This window comes from Myotis nattereri (assembly GCF_964212035.1).
Source record: "Myotis nattereri genome assembly, chromosome: 2".
Classification (NCBI taxonomy): domain Eukaryota; kingdom Metazoa; phylum Chordata; class Mammalia; order Chiroptera; family Vespertilionidae; genus Myotis; species Myotis nattereri.
Window position 1 is genome coordinate 137,425,195 of NC_138076.1, and position 20,117 is coordinate 137,445,311.

General features: G+C 38.0%; 1 protein-coding gene and 1 pseudogene across 2 annotated transcripts in view; one reads left to right on the plus strand and one right to left on the minus strand.

The window, feature by feature from the left end:
• TMTC2 (transmembrane O-mannosyltransferase targeting cadherins 2) overlaps positions 1-20,117 on the minus strand; it is a 403,304-nt gene that overhangs the window by 73,799 nt on the left and 309,388 nt on the right. The window contains exon 9 of the mRNA XM_081084170.1: positions 12,354-12,435. Coding sequence (XP_080940296.1) covers positions 12,354-12,435 — 82 coding nt within the window. The remainder of the gene's footprint in view (positions 1-12,353; positions 12,436-20,117) is intronic.
• Positions 6,066-6,670, plus strand: LOC308512783 (high mobility group protein B1-like; annotated as a pseudogene). The gene has a single exon. The product of its transcript is annotated as a high mobility group protein B1-like (transcript).

Consider the following 20,117-nt stretch of genomic DNA (forward strand, 5'->3'; position numbering starts at 1 on the left):
GACATATAGCATGAAAGATGTCTAGGGAAAAGGAGATTAGAGAAACAGCAGTCCAGGGCCCCATGCTCAATTGAAAGGAGGTCAGCAAGGTTTTCATCTCTTCATTGAATTTATTTCTCCCTGGCCCTTTACAAAATGGGTATGATGCCAAAAAACCATTGAGGGATTTATGAAGACTGTGATATGGGGAATGGCAGGGAGAAGAGGGAACTGGGGGGAATTGAAGAGAAGAGGTAAAAGAGAAAGAAGAAATAGGGGATGGGACAACGAGGGGGGAAGCAACACAGTCTCTTTACAGTTTTAAGTAATACATAGATTCAATAGGGATCATGTGTGATCCAACAAGGAAGAGAATGTCATACTGAGCTGCAAACAATCTGAGATTTATCACCTAAGGGGAACACACGAAGGAAAAGACATAACTAGATGAGGGGTAGACCCGAATCAAAGACACAGAGGTGAGCAGCCTCCTTTTGTGTTAGGATACTGTGCATTCTTAGACAAGGAAAGAGAAGAGGTAGGCAGGAGGAGGTGGGCAGAAGGCAGACTCACACAGGTGCTGAAGTCACTGAAGAAAGAAGCTTAATCTGAGACTTAATCATGGTGGGCGGCAATGAACACTGCAAGGTGGCCCAATGAGCTTACATCCTCTTCCTGAGGAGAGGTCAGTGTTCACATAGCGCTCCCAGGCCGTCTCCAAGGGCTTTGGGGAGCTGCTGCTTTACAGATGTGTCCACTGAGGCACAGAAGAGTAAACAGCAGGATACACAAACTTTGGAACCAATGCTTTAATCAGAATGCAAACAAGAGTCACAAAGTGCATTCATTAGCTAGATCAAAATAGCTAAGACTGGAAAAATAGTATCCCCCTCTCGTCTCTTCCCACTCCATCTCTCTTTCCTCCCCACCTCCTCTCCCTCTATTGCTGTATATAATTGTTACTTATAATCCTCCTTCTTCTTGAAAGCAATTACTCTCTTTCTCTCTGGTCTTTAGTCTATATGCTGATGGGTAAAGATTGCCCTTTATTTTTATTCCTAAGTTTTTATTCTACCTTCTCTTCCTTAATTTCTGCTCCTCATTTATATATCGTATTCAGACATTTTTCTATATGATTCATTCGCCAGGATCGTAGTAGAGTTTCTGTTATGATTTTAAATAATAAATGGTCATTGTTACAATGAATGTACTGAGCATCTATTATATGCTAGTTATTTTATAAAATGTAAATGAATCCTCACAACTGGAGGCAGTAGCAATCATCTCCACATTAAGAAACTGAGGAGCAGAAAGGCTAGCAGAAGGCAGAACATGCTCAGGGAGATAATTAGCAGTAAGGCTGGGCATGCCTCATTTCCAAATCTATGATCCACTGTCCAAATCCATTACACTATCTACTCCCTAATCAAAAATTTAATTCAGCTCTTACAATCTTGCTTTTGTGGTTTCTTGAGTCCTATACAAAGACAGATTCAAAAGAATATCGGTGAATTGTTGCTATGGTCTGAATGTCTGTGCCTTCTCTTTCTCCTCCTCCCACTTATGTGCTGAAATCTTAACCCCCAAGCCTATGGTACTTGGACGTGGGCCTTTGAGAGGGGCTTATGTCATGAGGGTGAAGCCCTGGTGAATGGCATTACTGCCCTTATAGAAGAGACCTCAAAAAGCTCCTTGGCCCTTCAAGGACTTGAGAACAGAGAGACAACAGCTGTAAATGACGAAGCAGGTCTTCCCAGACACTGAACCTGCCAGAGCCATGACCTTGGACGTCCAGTCTCCGGAACTGTGAAAAATAAATGTCTTGTTCATACATAACCCTTTTTATGGTGTTTTGTTATAGCAGCCCAAAAGGACTAAGACAAGTACTCAACTGCAACTTCTGAGCAAAGCATGATGTAGTTATAAGTAATTTAAAACCAAGTGGATTCCATCCCCATGTGAAAAATGGAAGCAGAGATGAGACCAGGAAGGAGTAAAAGTAACTGAAATCCAGTGCATCCTTTTTAACTGACCACCTTCTCTGTGCGAGGCACAGTGGTCAGTGCTGGAATCCCTGGAGCAAGGCAGCTCTGGTTATTCCCAAAACTCTGGTTTTGAGCCACAGGTTCCTCGTTTATTTAAACAGCGATAACCTTGCTGTGTCATCAGAAGAACTAAACGAGGCAGCATAAGTAAACGCAGCAGCGTCAGGTCTGGAGCCTTGCCTCCAGTCTTTTTTTAAACTCTCCTCCACATGGGCCTTCCCTTGCTCTGTCCCTGTTAGCCTCTCTCCCTGCCCCCAGGACAGTCCTTCCTTCCTGAGGCCTTAAGTACAGGATTAGGGGAGCCCCAGTCCTCCAAAACCTCAGCATTCTGGGTCTGTCACCAGTGAGGACCCACCAGGCTTATGTCTAGTATGAGCCAATGTCTTTGAAGGATCCAGGCAAACCATAAACATATTATGGGTTTAAGAGTCAGATGAGGTTAAAATCCTTGGTCTGACAACTTACTAGAGCTAGAGTCTTCAATATGTCAAACTCTTGATACCGTAAATCTTGCATCTGTAATATACTGATTAACATTATTTCTGCACAGGGTTAGTTACTCAAGTGAGACAACATATACAAAAAAGCACCCAGCACTGGGTCAGAAACATAACAGTGAACCCTGAGCTTCAATAATAGCACCATTATTAAAAAAGCGTAGAGGTGCCCAGCATACACCAAGCATTTTTCTTTATGCAAATTCTCAGAAATCTGGAGTCAAGGTCATACCATATTACTTGAGTGCATTTAATCATTCTCATATTAGGAAGTATCTTATAATTCTTATATACTTAATAGTATTTTTTTTTTTTGAAGAGTCATAATAAAACTTGGTGGGTGCTATAGTCTGAATGCTCGTGTCCTCCCTAAATCTATGTTTTAAAATCCTAACTCCTAAGGTGATAGTTTTAGAGGCAGGGGCTTTGGAGAGAGCTCTGCCCTCATAACTGGGACTAGTGCCCTCATGAAATAGGCCACAGAGAGATCCCTCACTCCTTCCACCAGGCAAGTATACAAGAAGCCTGAAGCCCAGAAGAGGGCCTGCACTGGACCATGCTGGCACCCTCAACTCAGACCTCTAGCCACCAGGACTGTGAGAGATACATTTTTGTTGTTTATAAGCCACCTAGTTTGTGGTATTTTGCTATAGCAGCCTGAAGGAACTATGACCGTGGGTCTTGAATTTAAATTTCTTTGATTTCTAATAAAATTTTATGTTTACCTGGCTTTTAAAACCTGTTATATTTTCTCTTTTAGAATTATTTGTTCAAATTCCTTGGTCTTTGTATTCTATTTATTTTCCTTGTAGTTTTAGAGTTTCTCATGTCTTAAATACACTGAGCTTTTGCTTTTATGGAAATTATTTCTTATCACTTTACTATTTGTTCTTTAGCTATAGTCCTTTTGTAAAAAAACACTGATCCTTTAATTTTTCCTTGTAAGCTTAGAGAATCCTTTTCTTGTCTCCCCCCCGCCCCCCCAACCCCCCTTTTTACTCATGTGAAAGTTTTAATTCCAAAGGCTTTGGAAAGTATCTCACATAAAACACACATAGGTATGAATATCAAATAATATTATTAGACACACTGTAGTAACAGGGAATTTTAAAATAAAAAAATCACAGGTAAGAATTAAAATAGTGTGGAATAACATTTAAAAATAGTATCCAATTCTAATTATGTATCTGTGAATGGCCTGTGCTATCCTTGAGACACTAAACACTGATATTTTCACAAAATGTTTTGGTCTTAAGCAGTAAATATAATTGTAACCTCAAGTTAATTTTGCAAACACTCACCAAAAGTGTATTTTCACTTTTAATCAAGGAAATATCATTATATAGGTCATTATTTAATTTAAATAACTGCTCTTGCAGTTTCAGAAGTGATTAAAAATGAAATGCTATAAACAACCAATCTCAGTTCATCATCTTCTAACTAGTTTTAATTATGAATAATAAAAATAACTACAGGCCTCTCAACAATTCAATCCATATTTCAAGCTTCTTCTTTTCTCTTTTTGTGTGCACTGATGAACAATCCAACATATTTTTAACAATTTCCCTCAGTACTTATTTTAAAAATAAAATTTAATAGTATATAAACCATCATGGAGAAAAACGGACTAGTACAATATTAACAGAAGATTTTGAACTTAAAAATTGAAAGACCTGGACTCTTCAAGTTTTTCCACAACTACATATATTGAAAATTTCTGATTCACAGGGTTTAGATGATGAAAAAGTTCAGAATCAAGAAAACACCGGGTAAGAAGGTAAAGTGTTTGATAAATGTAGTAAGACATTTTCAGGATGCTAAAGTTGATAGTAGAGCCAAATCATAATAATAATCCAGATAATCATAGTTTTTAAAATTTCTATACTTCTCTGTGGGCCCAAGAGAAAAAATGATATACTATTCTCAGTGTTAGAAATGATTTCATGGTTGTCTGGACCATCCCTCTCCCCTTTGAAAATACTTGAATTTTCTCTAATCCTATACAATAAAAGGGTAATATGCAAATCGACTGAACCGTGAAATGACTGGTCACTATGACGCGCACTGACCACCAGAGGGCAGACGCTCAATGCCGGAGCTGCCCTCTGGTGGTCAGTGCGCTCCCATAGGGGGAGCGCTGCTCAGCCATAAGCCAGGCTTGTGGATGGTGAGTGCAGTGGGGTGGCGGGAACCTCTCCCGCCTCTGCTGCAGGCAGGCGTAAGGAGCAAGGAGCGAGGGATCCTGGACTGCAAGAGGATGCAGGCTGGACTGGACACCCCCAACCCCCGCCCAGAGTGCATGAATTTCATGCACTGGGCTTCTAGTGTCCTTATAAACCAACACTTGGAAAATCTTCAGTGAGCACTCATTTCACAACCTGACAGTTCTCGTAATTTGGATGTTACCCCTTCTATGAAGCCAGAAATGTATTTCTCATAGCTCCTAATTATGGTCCTAGTTGTGTCCTTGACCTGTTCCCCAGACATAGGCTATGCCTTTTGCCTCTTGCATTTTGTGTCATTTGATGTTTTCCATTGCACCTTCTCATTTCTATAGGTTTGTCTGGTGAGCTCCTACTCATCACTCCAATATAGCTTACATGCAAGTTGACCGGATGTAGTTCTCCTGCACCCCAGCCACCCAGGTCAAGGCATCTTAATTATACTGTGTCTCCTCTAAAAAACTAATTGCAACTGTTATTAAATAATTATTTACACAATTTGTGCCTCTCTCACCAGTGTGCAGTCTCCAATGGAACCTGTCTTGTTCCTTGCCATGTCCCTACATATAATATAGTGCTTGATAAACACTGACTGGAGGAAGAGCTTCAGAACTCCTCACTATATAGCTGAACCCTGAGAAATGAACATCACCCAGAGGGAGTATCAATAATGAAGGAAGTGAAGCTCAAATCTGCACTCAGCAGCACATGGATAAGAGGTAGATGGGAAAGAAAAAAACAAACAAAAACCATACGAGGTCCACATAAAAGAGCACTTCTCAATAAGGTTTATCGCGATCTGCCCACTTTCAATTTTTGATGCCTTTGTCCTTAGTATTTAATGAATTCCCATTTGTACAGGTTCATACATTGTATTGACTCAAGTTGTTTGAATCTACATCAAATTTACTGCTGTGCACATAATGATAACATCTATGATATGTTCTTTCCATGTCTTGACTGTCATTCTTTCGACAGAAGCTTCCTATTGGAACTATAGGGAAAATCCATGGAAAATCCCTTGCATTACAGGCCCCTATGAGATACCAAGGCACCAAGTTCTCACCTTTGATATCTATAAACTAAATTCCATAAAGACTTCAGATGATTTGTTTCATATGGACGTTGGCATACACGGATGGCACATAAAGACAACATTATACGATCCTTGATTTCCTCATTTGAAACCCATTTTCTACACATTCCTTAAAATTTTTGATGGAAACTAATGAGAGGAGCTTCATAGAGACAGCGCCGGGGCAAGTGTGAGCCAGCTGGGTGACTATGTGCTCCCTGAGGAAAAGCAATTAAACACGGGCAAAGGGGATCCTAAGAAGCCGAGAGGCAAAATGTCATCGTATTCTTTCTTTGTGCAAACTTGCCAGGAGGAACACAAGAAGAAGCACCCAGGTGCTTCAATGAACTTCTCAGAGTTTTCCAAGAAGTGCTCCAAGAGGTGGAAGACCATGTCTGCTAAGGAGAAAGGAAAATCTGAAGACATGGCAAAGGCGGACAAGGCCCAGTTACGAGAGAAATGAAAGGTTACATCCCTCCTAAAGGGGAAACAAAAAAGAAATTCAAGACTCAACACACCCAAGAGGCCTCCTTCGGCCTTTTTCTTGTTTTGTTCTGAGTATCACCCCAAAATCAAAGGAGAGCATCGACCTACCCATTGGTGACACTGCAAGAAGCAGGGAGAGATGTGGAATCACACTGCTGCAGATGACAGACAAGCAGCCTTATGAAAAGAAGCCTGCTAAACCGAAGGAGAAATATGAAAAGGATATTGCTGCATGCTGAGCTAAAGCAAAGCCTGATGCGGCTAAAAAGGGAGTTGTCAAGGCTGAAAAAAAGCAAGAGAAAGAAGGAAGAGGAGGAAGATGAAGAGGAGGAGGAGGAGGAAGAAGAAGATAATAATGATGAATAAGTTGGTTCTAGCAGGGTTTTCTTTTTTTCTTGTCTATAAAGCATTTAATCCCCCCGTACATAACTCACTCCTCTTAAAGAAAAAAATTAAAATGTAAGGCGGTGTAAGATTTGTTTTTAAATTGTACAGTGCCTTATTTTGTATAATTAATACACGATCGAATGTGTTTTTAGATAGTCCTGTCCTGGCGGTATTCTCAATAGCCACTAACCTTGCCTGGTACGTATGGGGGTTGTAAACTGGCATGGAAATTTAAATTCTTGTTGGTGCACAGCACACATTGGTTATATGTGGGGATGCCAGTTTTTTTTATCTTCAGTTGTCTCTGATGCTGCTATTACAAAATAATTGTTGTTCCATTAACTGAATACCACTCTGTAATTGCAAAAAAGAGTTGCAGCTGTTTTGTTGACATCCTGAATGCTTCTCAGTAAATACAATTTTTTTTATTAGTATAGTTGTCCTTTTCATAGGTCTGACATTTTTCTTCTTGAGGGGAAGCTAGTCTTGCTTTTGCCCATTTCAGATCAAATGTTTATTACAGCATTTATCTTTTCATATATCTAGCTGATAAAAAGCATTTGTCTACACACCCTGTGTACTTGTGATGATAGCAATGAGAATTGAATTGAGGCCGTTTTCATCCATAACAAACTCAAAATTCTGGTCAGTTGGTAATTTTCACATAGCCCCGTTACATTTACGAAGTGCAAAGTAACCACTCTACTCACAGCATGGGATTATTAGAAGCAAGCATTTGGAAGTCTGTCCTTGAAGGACTAATAATAGGAAAGTCTGTATTAATCTTTACATGAGCACTTGACTTTTTTTTTAAACCCCCATTATCATGTAATGGCAGTTATGTTTGCAGTTCCCACATTAAAGAAGGCCTGAGAATGTATCCCCAAAAGCGTGAGCTTAAAATACATGACTGCTGAATGAAGTTTTTTGGTGGACAGTAGTCCTGGCAGAGGCTCTGAAAAAAAAAAAAGTGCTAACTGTAAATGACTTCTATTTATCTAAACATGGATTGCGTAGGAAACTTGAGACTCCATTAAAGGTATTTGTAATTAATTAGGCCAACTTTTAAAATTGTATGCCACATTTAAGATCAGGTATATTTTCCAAATTACAGTTTGCTCCTTTATAAATCAAATAGACATGAGGGAAGAAGACACCTAAACTTTGTATCACAGATTGAATTGTCCAATTTATTGAATTTGATTTTTGTAAGACTCAAAACTCATTAGGGTCCTATGGTTATCCGCTTAGCTATTTAGGAAACAATTTGGCAATTTTGTGTTTCTGACATTATCATTCTCTTACGGTGCCAGTGTTTTAAAATAGCGTTCTTTTAATTTTACATACTTTTGTGATGGAGTGCTGTTTTGTTACATAATTTTGACTTGGATATTTTCATTTGCATTTGTTTATGTAATTTCAGGAGGAATACTCAACATCTGAGTCCTGGATGATACTAATAAACTAATAATTGCAGAGGTTAAAAAAAAGGAGAAAAACTAATGAGAAATTGAGTATATAGTAGAAACAACATGAAATCTGAGACTGGGAGAACATTTTGGAAGCCCACATCCACTTTTCCACTTTACAAATGAGGAAATCTGAATCCCTGAGACTATAGGTAGCAGGTACCAGGCCGTTAACCAATTTATTGAGTCCAATTTATAGACGGGCCTAGCTTTCTTTCTCACAAGCAACCTAAAGACTAAAAGGCAATCTGCAATGCAATCCCTCCTATGGATGCAAAATACAAGTAATTGCTAGTGCTTTGAAATACTGCCTTCTAATTGCCACTGCAGCCAGTTTAAATTCCTAAAATTCTCCCTGTCCAGTCCCAACTGGATGCTATTTTGCAAGTCAATTGTATCATCGATAAACAAATAAAAAACACATGAAATCACCCAGGATAGTGAATTTCTAATAGAACAAACTCACCTACTCTGCTTTTTCGCAGGCATATGACAAAGCATTTTGAAAAGATTCAGAACAACATGCATATTTCATTTAAACATTTATTTTTAAGCTGAAGATGTATTGTTATTCATTCACTCCAGGGGTATAAATATTCCAAGAATATCTACAAATAGTAACTGATATGAGAATCATAGTATGCATCTTCTTGGACAAGAATTAATAAAAATTCTAATGAAATAAATTTTCAGTCAATTTTGGAACATATATCCAATTCTAAAATACAGAGTACTCCTGAATTCAACTGACAACTACTGCAGCACATTTCCATTGGCACAAAATGGAAAACAAGTCCCCTTTATTTTTAATTATCTTATAATTTTCTGAAGAAGGTAAGTATTTATATTCCCACAACCACTCCCTAGTCCAAGCCACCATCATTTCTTGCCTAAAATCCCAACAGAGCTCCCTTTGCTCTACTCTGACCTTTCTCTAATCCTGTCCTGCTCTTAGAATAATAAAGTACAAACTCCTTACTTTGGTCTACAAAGCCGGTGCACTCTACCTCTGCCTCCTCTACAGTTTCCTCTCCTCCATTTTCCCTTCCTGTTCAATCTACTCCTACTCACATTAGCCTTTTTTCTCTGCTGTGAAAGTAAACTTGGTCTTGTCTGTAACCTTTGAGCTTACTATTTCTTCTGTCTGAAAACTTTTACCTCATTCTTCAAATAACTGACTTAAGCTTACAGATTTCAAATATAATCTCTTCAAAGATACTTTACCTGAGTAGTTGGTTTCAACAAGTACCCTACTTCTCACCTCATCACCTTCTAAAAATGACAATATGCTGTTTATTTCCTACATCACCCTATTCACTTTCTAAAAACAGAAAAATGCCTTGCATCTATTCGATATATCTTATACATGTTAACATTAATAAAAAACCTTTCTTAAGACTTTTAAGCTGTCATGACTTATATGACTTTGACCTTCTAAAACTGAACAAAGGGGCTAACTAATAAAAAATATCTATCTACTTACACACCCATTTGTCTATCTACCAATGTTGTGAAAAGAAATGGAACATTTAGCAGAAAAAGCAATAACGGTTATAAAAGAACCCAAAATTCAGTTACTCACAACTAACTTAGACATGTCAACTTCATTTTCCTAGACTTCGATTTGTATATCAAATGGGTTATGTTAGATAATTTTAAAATAAATTTCCAGTTCTAAATTTTAGTTATTTGAAGTACATATCCCTAAATTAAAAAATCATTAATATTCCATTAAATGTGCATCTGTAATAACTTGAGCACAGGGAAATAGACATTTCAGTCACTCAGTTATGGGCTTTCTATCCATTTGTAGGTTATTTGTGCTGTAATTTTTCCTTTTGATGTCTCATCTTGAGTGTCTTCCATTTCCTCCCCGAGAGTGGGGGAAAGAATATTATAAAATTATACTGAATTATGTAGTCATTCCTCCCTTAGGAAATAAATGTACTTCTGATGATGTATGTATGCCAAAAATTTTAAATAATCCAGGGGTACTAAGAAGAGTCAGTTTTTAACACATGTATTTGCTAAACATGTGTTACCTCTGTTTTCCAAATAACATGCAATAATAAATTTGTTGCTCTTTCTGTTAAAACTAAATCCAGCCCAGATGGTGTGGCTAAGTGGTTGAGCATTGACCCATGAACCAGGAGGTCACTAGGTCAATTCCCGTTCCAGGCACATGCCTGGGATGCAGGCTTGATTCCCAGTAGGGGGCATGCAAGAGGCAGCCAATCGGTGATTCTCTCTTATTATTAACGTTTCTCTCTCTCTCTTCCTCTCCCTTCCTCTCTTTCTAAAATAAAAAAAAAACATATAAAAAATTAAAATAAATCCAAAAATTTCTAATGGGAGAATTACTCCCTACTACCACACTGAAAAAAAAAAATCAGAAGTATGATATAATATAAAATAATAATAATACATACATACAAAGATAGAAGTGGGTAAAGACAGACCAGCCAGAATAAAGGGACACTAAGGGGACTAACTCTTCAATATAATAGTGATTTTTTCCATTTCAATTCAAAGGAAGCAATGATAACGTTTAAAGGAGTTGGTTGTGAAAAATCTAAAGCATGTAATAAAACCAAGGGAAACAAACTTAGAAGATGCCGTAAGTAGAATTAGTTTCAGGCAAAAGGAAATGCTGGCAGCAAGATAAGGGAAAAACAACAAGCCTATTTCATAAGATGCAATGACAGGAGGTCCTGCAGCACTCAGAGAGAATAATCATGGAACTACTCTAATGCACAGTAGGGGTACCCAAAACAGTATCCACAAGAAAATCCTAACTTAAAATACTTCATATAAGAAAACTTGTGCCGAAACCGGTTTGGCTCAGTGGATAGAGCGTCAGCCTGCGGACTGAAAGGTCCCAGGTTCGATTCCGGTCAAGGGCATGTACTTTGGTTGCGGGCATATCCCCAGTGGGAGATGCGCAGGAGGCAGCTGATCGATGTTTCTCTCTCATTGATGTTTCTAACTCTCTATCTCTCTCCCTTCCTCTCTGTAAAAAATCAATAAAATATATTTAAAAAAAAAAAAAAGAAAACTTGTAATAATAAGTTCTGTAGCAAACTTAAATTAGTTGACTGCTATCTTAACCTGGCAATAAAATTGCACTGTGAAACAAAAGCAGAAGTGGTTAGGCAATAAATTGTGTGAAATTACATGCTGTTATGCTGGAAAGATAAAGCATCACAAACCTATAAACATATCCATGCAATGTAAATAAACAAATGGACTTGTGGTTGGTTCAGGGTATCCTCCATTTGACTATTCCCATGTTCCACACTCATACCCTGTCACTTATTTATTGTTACTCACTGGAAAATGCAAAAACAAATTAAATATTGTATGAGCATATTAGCTTTAATTTCTCAAGATTTAATTTTCATCCATCTTTAGGTTTACTACTTGATAATAACTAACACACAGCAAAGCCAATAGTGGCCAAAAAAACTTTTTTTTTTCCTCAAGGGATCAGCAAAAGGAAATGTTTTGTGGCTCACCAAAAGCCATTCCGACTGAAAATCTGGTAGAAATAAGCACATCTTTCACAACACCAAACAAGCTATATTACTTTGCCTCGCTTAACACATGACTCACTACTAATGATAGAGTGGATGTGACAGAGCTGTTACATAAGTTCACTCTGGTATGATCCAGGCCCAGGCTAAACTGAACGAGAGAGCCATCCTTTACACTGTGCACAGTTGATCCCTGACCTCAATCACAGGCATGTAGAGGCTGGTGTGCATCCATATCTTCTAAGACTTTGGGGCCAAAATGTAAACCTCTGAAACTTCAAAATGACACATTCCATAAAAAATGCGTTATCATTTACAATGAAAAGAGAGCTAGTAGTTGGATTATAGACGATACATCAGGCCAGGAGAGAGATGTTTTCCCAGTGAGACCTCATTTAAACTCCACAGTGATGTTGAATGAAACAACTGTGAAAATGCCTTCCCTACGGAAGTCCTATGAAAATGACTAAAGGAAAACATAGTGGATAGCCCTCTTTAAGATGCCCGTTTTGAGTGAGAAGGGAAGACTATGGAATGAGGCTAACTCTGCAAGAACAAAGTCAATGTCCTCCCAAAATGTTCTTTACTAGCAAAACCTAAAGCTCATACCAACATTAATAGGAAATGTGGGGGACATGGAAAAAACTCTAGACCACTCACCATAATGCATGTAACAGTTTCCTTTGGTGGGATCCAGCTCAATAGCCTTCAAGAAGAACTTTTCAGCCTCACTCTTACGACCCTTGAAAAACAGAGAAAATGGATGATTCAGCAGCGGATCATGAGGGATTCTTCTCTTCCTGGGTCCCACTGAAGTGAACTGATGTCTACTTGATAATCATCATAAAAAAAATGTATTGTTTTTATCTGAACAAAGATGGTCAAGGAGAATGTACTGAGAGAGAAGACTGAAGCCGGAGTCCTGGGAAACACCAAGATTAGAAGAACAGGCAAAAGTGAGTTCATCAAAGATCAAAGAGAAGAAGCCAGGGAAGCAAGAAAAAAAAGTAAAAAATGGTTTTACAGAAACCAAAAGGATAAGATAGATAGAAGGAATGACGAGAAACACCGTCATCATTGTCTATTTTATATTCTCCCTTCAACTGCTTCCTTTTCATTCCTTCTTCTTCCTTGTAAAGAATTATGGCCATTTTAGCTTTGGAGATGATTTTATCCTAATTGCTCACTTTATACATGAAGAAACGAGTCAAATTTGTTGAATATCAAACAATACAGTTTATCTAGGACTTGCTGCTGTCATTCAGGACTAACATACTGCTAATCCAGGATTCAATCCAAAACTAGGTTATCTTCCTAGCTATAGCTTTAAATAAACATTACTGACTGCATCTATGCTGACCGCAAGTGGCATCAAGGCACTGGGTAGTGTCCAGTAGCCATAGTACCAAGTTAAACACACACACACACACACAAAATCCCCACACAAACTTATCTACCTGTTCCTTCTAATTTATATACTACCTACCACATGAACTTCAAATTATTTTTTTCTTTCTTAAAACCACTATTATGGAGATAAGTCTTCCAAAACTAGAAGTGTATAATGAACCTAAGATTCTACACTACATGCAACTTTGATTTATTTTTCCATATACCCTCTCCTTTAAGTTTATTCCCTCATTTACAAATTCACTCTTGTTTGCACATTCTTTGCTCATTCATTTCCTAGCAGGTAAGACCTAGCCTACAGCCTCTGCCATATACAGCCAGTGTTCATCAAATGATCAGACAACTGAGTTCATTTCTTTTTTTATTTTAATAATGTTTCTCCAGTCAACAATTCCTCTTTAACTCACACATCTCATCAAATATCCAGTAGTTAAAATTTTAATTCCCTGAAATATTTCTCCCAGCATTGTAACTTCAAAGGGAAAGAAAGGAAAACACAGGCAAAATGCTTTACTGACTTCCATGAAGTCAGTAAAAGTTTGCAATAATCTTACCAAATTAGGATTCCTAAATGATAAAATCACTGTAATGAGTCAGATAGTCTAACATATGAATTAAGAGCTAAATGCTAGGCAGGCACAGCAGCACCCACATTTGTGTAGCTATGTGACCATCAGAAAACTATTTCATCTCTTAGCTGGAATTTTCTCTATTGCAAACCAGAAGATAGGTGGAGCACAGAAAATATTTAGGGCAGGGGAAACTAATCGGTATGATACTATCATAATGAATACAGGTAATTACACAGTTATAAAATCCTATAGAATATATAACACAAAGAGTGAACCCTAATGTAAACTATGGACTTTAATTAATAGCAATGTGTCCACATTAGCTCATCAACTGTAACAAATGTACGTCACTAATGCAAGTTCGTAATAATAGGAAAGCTATGTGAAGGGTGGCAAGATGGTGAGGGAGCATATGGGAATTACCTATATATTTGAATCAATTTTTTTATATCTAACACTTCTCTAGAAATAAAGTATATTATTTCAAAAGAAGATAATGAAATAGTTCATAGGATATTAAATTTCTGAGGTAACACACATAAAGTCATTATTATATACTTACATACACTGTAATTTTATGATAAATGTTAATTATTATTTTATATGTACATATATAGTATGCAACAGAATGCAGAATTCTGAATGACAAAGAGTATGTTCTTTTATACACACCACCTCAAAAACACATGGTCAGCTTTAAATCGTCACTGGAAAAATGATGTACAAAGAACTTGCAGATGATATTAAAAGAAAGATGCAAAAAGAAAACTATCATTGGTGGAGAGTTTGTACAAATGTTATATGCAAAGATAAAAAGCATCTGTGAACTTTCTTCCACTTAAGTTTTTTAGGAGAAAAGAGAAAAAAACTGGTTCATTTATCAATGTCATAGTAAATAGGGTAGTAAAATCCTCATCTGTAGTCAACTGGCAAAATAATCGTATACGGCATTAAAAACAGCCACCAGAACAGCAAGGGTGGTGGTCTCTGGTTACTCCAGGGGACAGGTTATTAAAGGCAACGAGTCCCACCAGTTCCTTGATACAAAATAAACACAGTGAAGGACAGAACACTCTTTCTGGGGGTAAGTATCAAACCATCATGCAAAAACCTATCTTTTTGCTTTGACTACTATTTATTTAGTCAAGTGCCAAATAATAAAGAGGAAAATAATATCCTACAAGAATATACAAAATCAAATGTCAACCAAATGCAGAAGCATGTAGATACACACATTATTAGCTCTTACTAAGGGATTATGCAGCTGAGAGATAACACTCGGTGATCCCACTTCTAGGAATATATCCAAAGAAGCCCTAAACACCAATCAGAAAGAATACATGCACCCCTATGTTCATACCTAATTTACAATAGCTAAGGTCTGGAAACAGCCCCAAGTGCCCATCAGTAGAGGAGTGAATAAAAAAGATATGGTACATTTACACAAAGGAATACTATGCAGCTATTAAAAAAAAGAAGGATCTCCTACCCTTTGAGACAGCATGGAAGGACCTGGAGAGTATTATGTTAAGCGAAATAAGGCAGTCAGAGAAAGACAAGCATCACACGATCTCACTTATATATGCAATCTAAGTAACAAAATAAACTGATGAATGGAGTGGATCCACCAACATGGAATCATGCAACAGACTAAAGAATCTCAGAGGGTGCCATAACCGGTTTGGCTCAGTGGATAGAGCGTCGGCCTGCGGACTGAAAGATCCCAGGTTCGATTCCGGTCAATGGCATGTACCTGGGTTGCAGGCACTTCCCCAGTGGGGGATGTGCAGGAGGCAGCTGATCGATGTTTCTCTCTCATCGATGTTTCTAACTCTCTATCTCTCTCCCTTCCTCTCTGTAAAAAATCAATAAAATATATTTAAAAAAAAAAGAATCTCAGAAGGAAGCAACAGGGCAGGTGTGGGAAGAGATCAACCAAAGAACTTATATGCATTTATGCATAACCCATGGACACAGACAACAGTGTGGTAGGCCTGGGGTGGGGGTGCCTACCACACTGTTGTCTGTGTCAATGGGGGTGAGGGGAAAGGGGACATCTTGAATACTTTCAACAATAAGGATACATTTAAAAAATTACTCTTTCAACTGTCATTGCTTTAGAGGGATGGTAGTTAAAAAGAGAAGAGAACAAAATTTTTCTCAGCATGTTTTTCTGGGTGTCTTTTAGATTACGTCAGCATTTCCTAAAAGCATTACGGAGTAACCACTGGTTGTACAAACTCCTCAAATCAAGCACCATTACTCATTTTATATATTGGCTTGGATATCAGGACACGTGTGTTGGTTCAGAAAAAAAAATGTGTGTGTGTGTGTGGGGGGGGGGGGGGACTGTGGTCAGCTGTGACAAATAAGGGAAATGTGAGTTAAGAAACTCGGGATCTTCTGCCAGTTCTGTGACTTGTTTATTTGTTTGTTCCTTTATTTTTGTAGGTTAGAAATTATTTATTGAATGCCTACCATTTGCCTTACACAGTTCCAAGCACCAGGGATATAACGATGAACAGAGTGCTTGCCCTCTGTTCTCGTTACAGGAGGCACATGATGAACATATTACCCAGTAGTAAGGGAATTAATTAGTCCCAGAGCACAGTGGGCAAACAATTTCTCCAATTCTCTTTCAAAAAAACCAACCTAGACAGACAAGCCTGTGTTTGAATCTTGCTCTCTGTACTTACTTAACTGTGTGACTATGAGTATCTTTTATAATAACTTAGTCTCTTTTTCCTTATTTAGAAAAGTGAACACAATTTTGAAGGATTGCTAATAAAATCACAAATAACTAGCTTCAGATCTGGCACGTAAAGTTCTGGCATTCTTTGATTTTTCTTTCTTCTATCTCTTAAAAAGAATTTATCCTCCCAAGTTTAATGTCGCCAAGTGGTTCCTAATTACCAAAATTCAAAAATCCATTTTAGAATTTCATGTCATGGTAGCAACTAAATGTCACCATTTTCCTACAAAATGACTCTCACTACTAACGCTTTCTCCTCTCTCAAATAAAAGCTCTTTAATTCACATCTAAAGTGCAACAACAGATTTCAGATTTCCTCAGTGAATTTCATTTCACCAGATTAATGTTTCTTAAGCAGAACTGTTTTGGGGATGCCTTTATCCAAAAATATTTTAATAGCTCTATGTTTTCATTTTTTTCTTTCTATTTTTTATTTTTTAATAATTCTTTATTGTTTAAAGTATTACATATGTTCATATGTTCTCAATGTCCACCAAATGTCATTTCAATGAAACACTATGAATCTATTAAAATGATTTTGTAGAAAAGTTTTAAACCACAAGAGATCTTCATGATCTACTGCTAAATGAAATACACTGTAGCCTATGTCCTAATTACTTGTTGTTGTTTTTTAAAACTGAAAGAATATTATTAAGAGAAAATTAACATTATCTGAATCAAAGGATAACTTTACTGCTGGGATTTCAAAGGTGAATGAAAGTATTGATCCCTCAGTATTTCAAGAATGATGGGGAGAGAAGTACTCATCTGGAGTAGACTGATAGGTATAGCGCTGTGTTAGTGTCAACTTGTGTCGTGAGAACACAGCACACTTAGACTACTGAGAAGGGCAAAAGAAGGCTTCAGAGATGTGACGTTTCATGCCATAGAAATGGAATAAGCTCCTGCTATGTGACAGGCTGTGTTCCAGGTCTTGGTCAAGACAAAGTTCCTGCCCTCCTGCGGTTCACATCCTAGTGGTGTAATGGATAGTTTGCACAGGAGCAGGTGACACTGTCAGTTGCTCTTAGGTCCTCTGGTAAAATATAACACAGGCCAAGGGAAAAGAGCAATACTCTCCCGGGGGTAGAGTGGGGTGATGTTTGATAATGTGGCCAAGAAAGGCATTTAGTGGCATTTGAGAAGCAACCTAAGAAAAGGAAGCAAGTGAGCCATGCAAAGGTTGGGCATGCATGGAGTGTTAGGGCCTCACAAGACCATCAATATGGCATCGGTGGAGTACCCCGCCCCCCCCTCCACCCCCCCCCCCCCCGCCAGAGAATCTCAGGGAATGAGTGTGAGAGATGGGAGGCACCAGATCATGTAGGACCTAGTATGCTCTGTGAGAGGTTTGGAATTAATTTTCTTTTTTGGAAGTGCAAACCACAGTTTCAGTATTGGATGCCACATGTTGCTCTGACTCATATAATTTCCTTGATGTTAACAAGCAAAGGGTCGAACTGTCTCCAGGAACTGCACAAAATTATGGAACACTTCATGAATCTGTGTGTCATCCTTGGGCAGGAGCCATGCTAATCCTCTCAGTATCATTTTAATTTTAGTGTATGTGCTGCTGAAGCAAGCACTAAAATTTCTTTTGATCAGGAAGGAACACAACGAGATCTTAAATAAAGGTACAAAAAACACTCTAGATTTTGGGTGGAAATACTGACTATAGGGGACAAGAGAAAACAGAAAGGCCACCCAGAAGGATATTAATATTCCATGGCTAAGAGTCAAGTAAAGCAGTGGAAATGGTGAGATGTGGTTAGATTTGGAATCTCCTGATGATAGGTGGCTGAAGGATGGAGTATGAATGGTTCTATCATAAAAACTAGAGTCAAATACCAAGGTGAATGCAGGTATCATTTCATCACACGGAAAGACTGCGGGGAAAGGTGATGGTAGGAAGGTGCATGTGCAGTGGAGCAATCAAGTTCTGTCTGATGAAGACTTTAGGGCAAGAGAGATTGGAGAACGAATTCAGAAAGACTGGCCAGACAGGAGGCCACCGACCAGGCACTGTCAAGGAAAGAAACACCAGCTCTCTGGTACCTTGAATACAAATAAAATAAAAGAGACATATAAGAATGCCAAGGTGGGGGTGGGGGGGGGGACAAAAAAAGAGAAAAAACTAAATCCCCTTGCATTTAAACCATATTTTGAATAAAAAAGAAAAATACATCTTAAAACCATCATAAAATATAAACATTTAGGACCATTTAAAAATAACTATTTTAAGTAAGTATCTTGCCTCATACATATTTAAAATATTTGATAATTTTCAAAATATAAATTATGTATATGTTGCTTTCACCAGAGCTTTTATATTATAGGCTAAGGTATAAACACAAAACAGCTAATTTCTAAAATATTACATAACTGAAGGTGTCTAGCTTATTTAGATTTCCTGTTATAGTACAAGTTTTCATTTCCTTTCTACATCTGTTCATTTGTATATTTTCCCTTGAAGCGTAAAGAGGTCATCCACACATACTGTAAGAACATTTCAGCAAGAGATAATTAATTTGACAGGATACAACCACATCTTAAGCTCCATTTGGCCAAATGACTTAGGCTGTTACATTGCCCTGCTATACTGAGCTCAAAATCAAGTTAAAACCAATGTCTCACCATAACTCTTTTCCATTCATGTTCTCAGTTAATAAGGACAGTTTTCAGATATTTTATTAAAATGTCTGAGTAGGTTGTGGCGAAATAAAATTTATAATCAAATTATAGATAAAGTATCCTAGAATTTTCCTTTAAAGTTCTGTAAATCATTTTTAAATTTCAAATTTGGCTAATTTTATACTTTATAATATCTTCAATCACAAACTAAACAGAAACATGCCTATTTCTATGTTATTCTATTTATTTATTTTTAAAATATATTTTTATTGATTTCAGAAAAGAAGGGAAAGGGAGAGATTGGTTGAAATATCAATGATGAAAGAGAATTATTGATTGGCTGCCTCCTGCATGCCCCCTACTGGGGATTGAGCCTGCAACCTGGGCATGTGCTCTGACCCAGAATTGAACTGTGACCTCCAGGTTCATGGGTCTATGCTAAACCACTGAGGCACACTGGCCAGGCTAAACATGCCTACTTTTAATTAAAATGATGAGATTTAAGGAATCTACTGAATTATTCATTTGCTTTCTTTACTCGACAAGTATTTATTGGGCACCTACTATGTGCCTAGCACTGTGTTAGCACCAGAATGAAAACGGTGAAAAAGAACAGACACAAAGCCAGCCCATGATGCTTCCAAACTGTAGCTCTTTTAAGTCCACATAAACAAGGGTTGTGAATTTCACTGAGAACAATCAGTTTGACCTGGTTGCAGTACTCAGGGAAGGTTTCCAAAGGGACTGCTGCTTCCTCCAAAAACCTGAAAGATGTGTCTGATTAACTGGCTGAAGGTGAGACATGGTGTTGTAAGGTGAGGCCCCGCAAAGGTAAAGCCCCAGGGGCAGCAAATCAGAAACACTGCTTGGAGCTCAGGGGGAGACGGAGGAGGCGGAGAGTGGGCCAGGTGAAAATGCAGGGAAGAGCAGAGTGCACCTGGCTTACAGGTTACATGAGAGAATTTATAAATATCACTCTGAGAGCAGCGTGAATAACACTGGAATGGAAACGGAAGGGATGTAGGCAGATTAGCACAGGCTGTTAAAAAAGAGTGATGA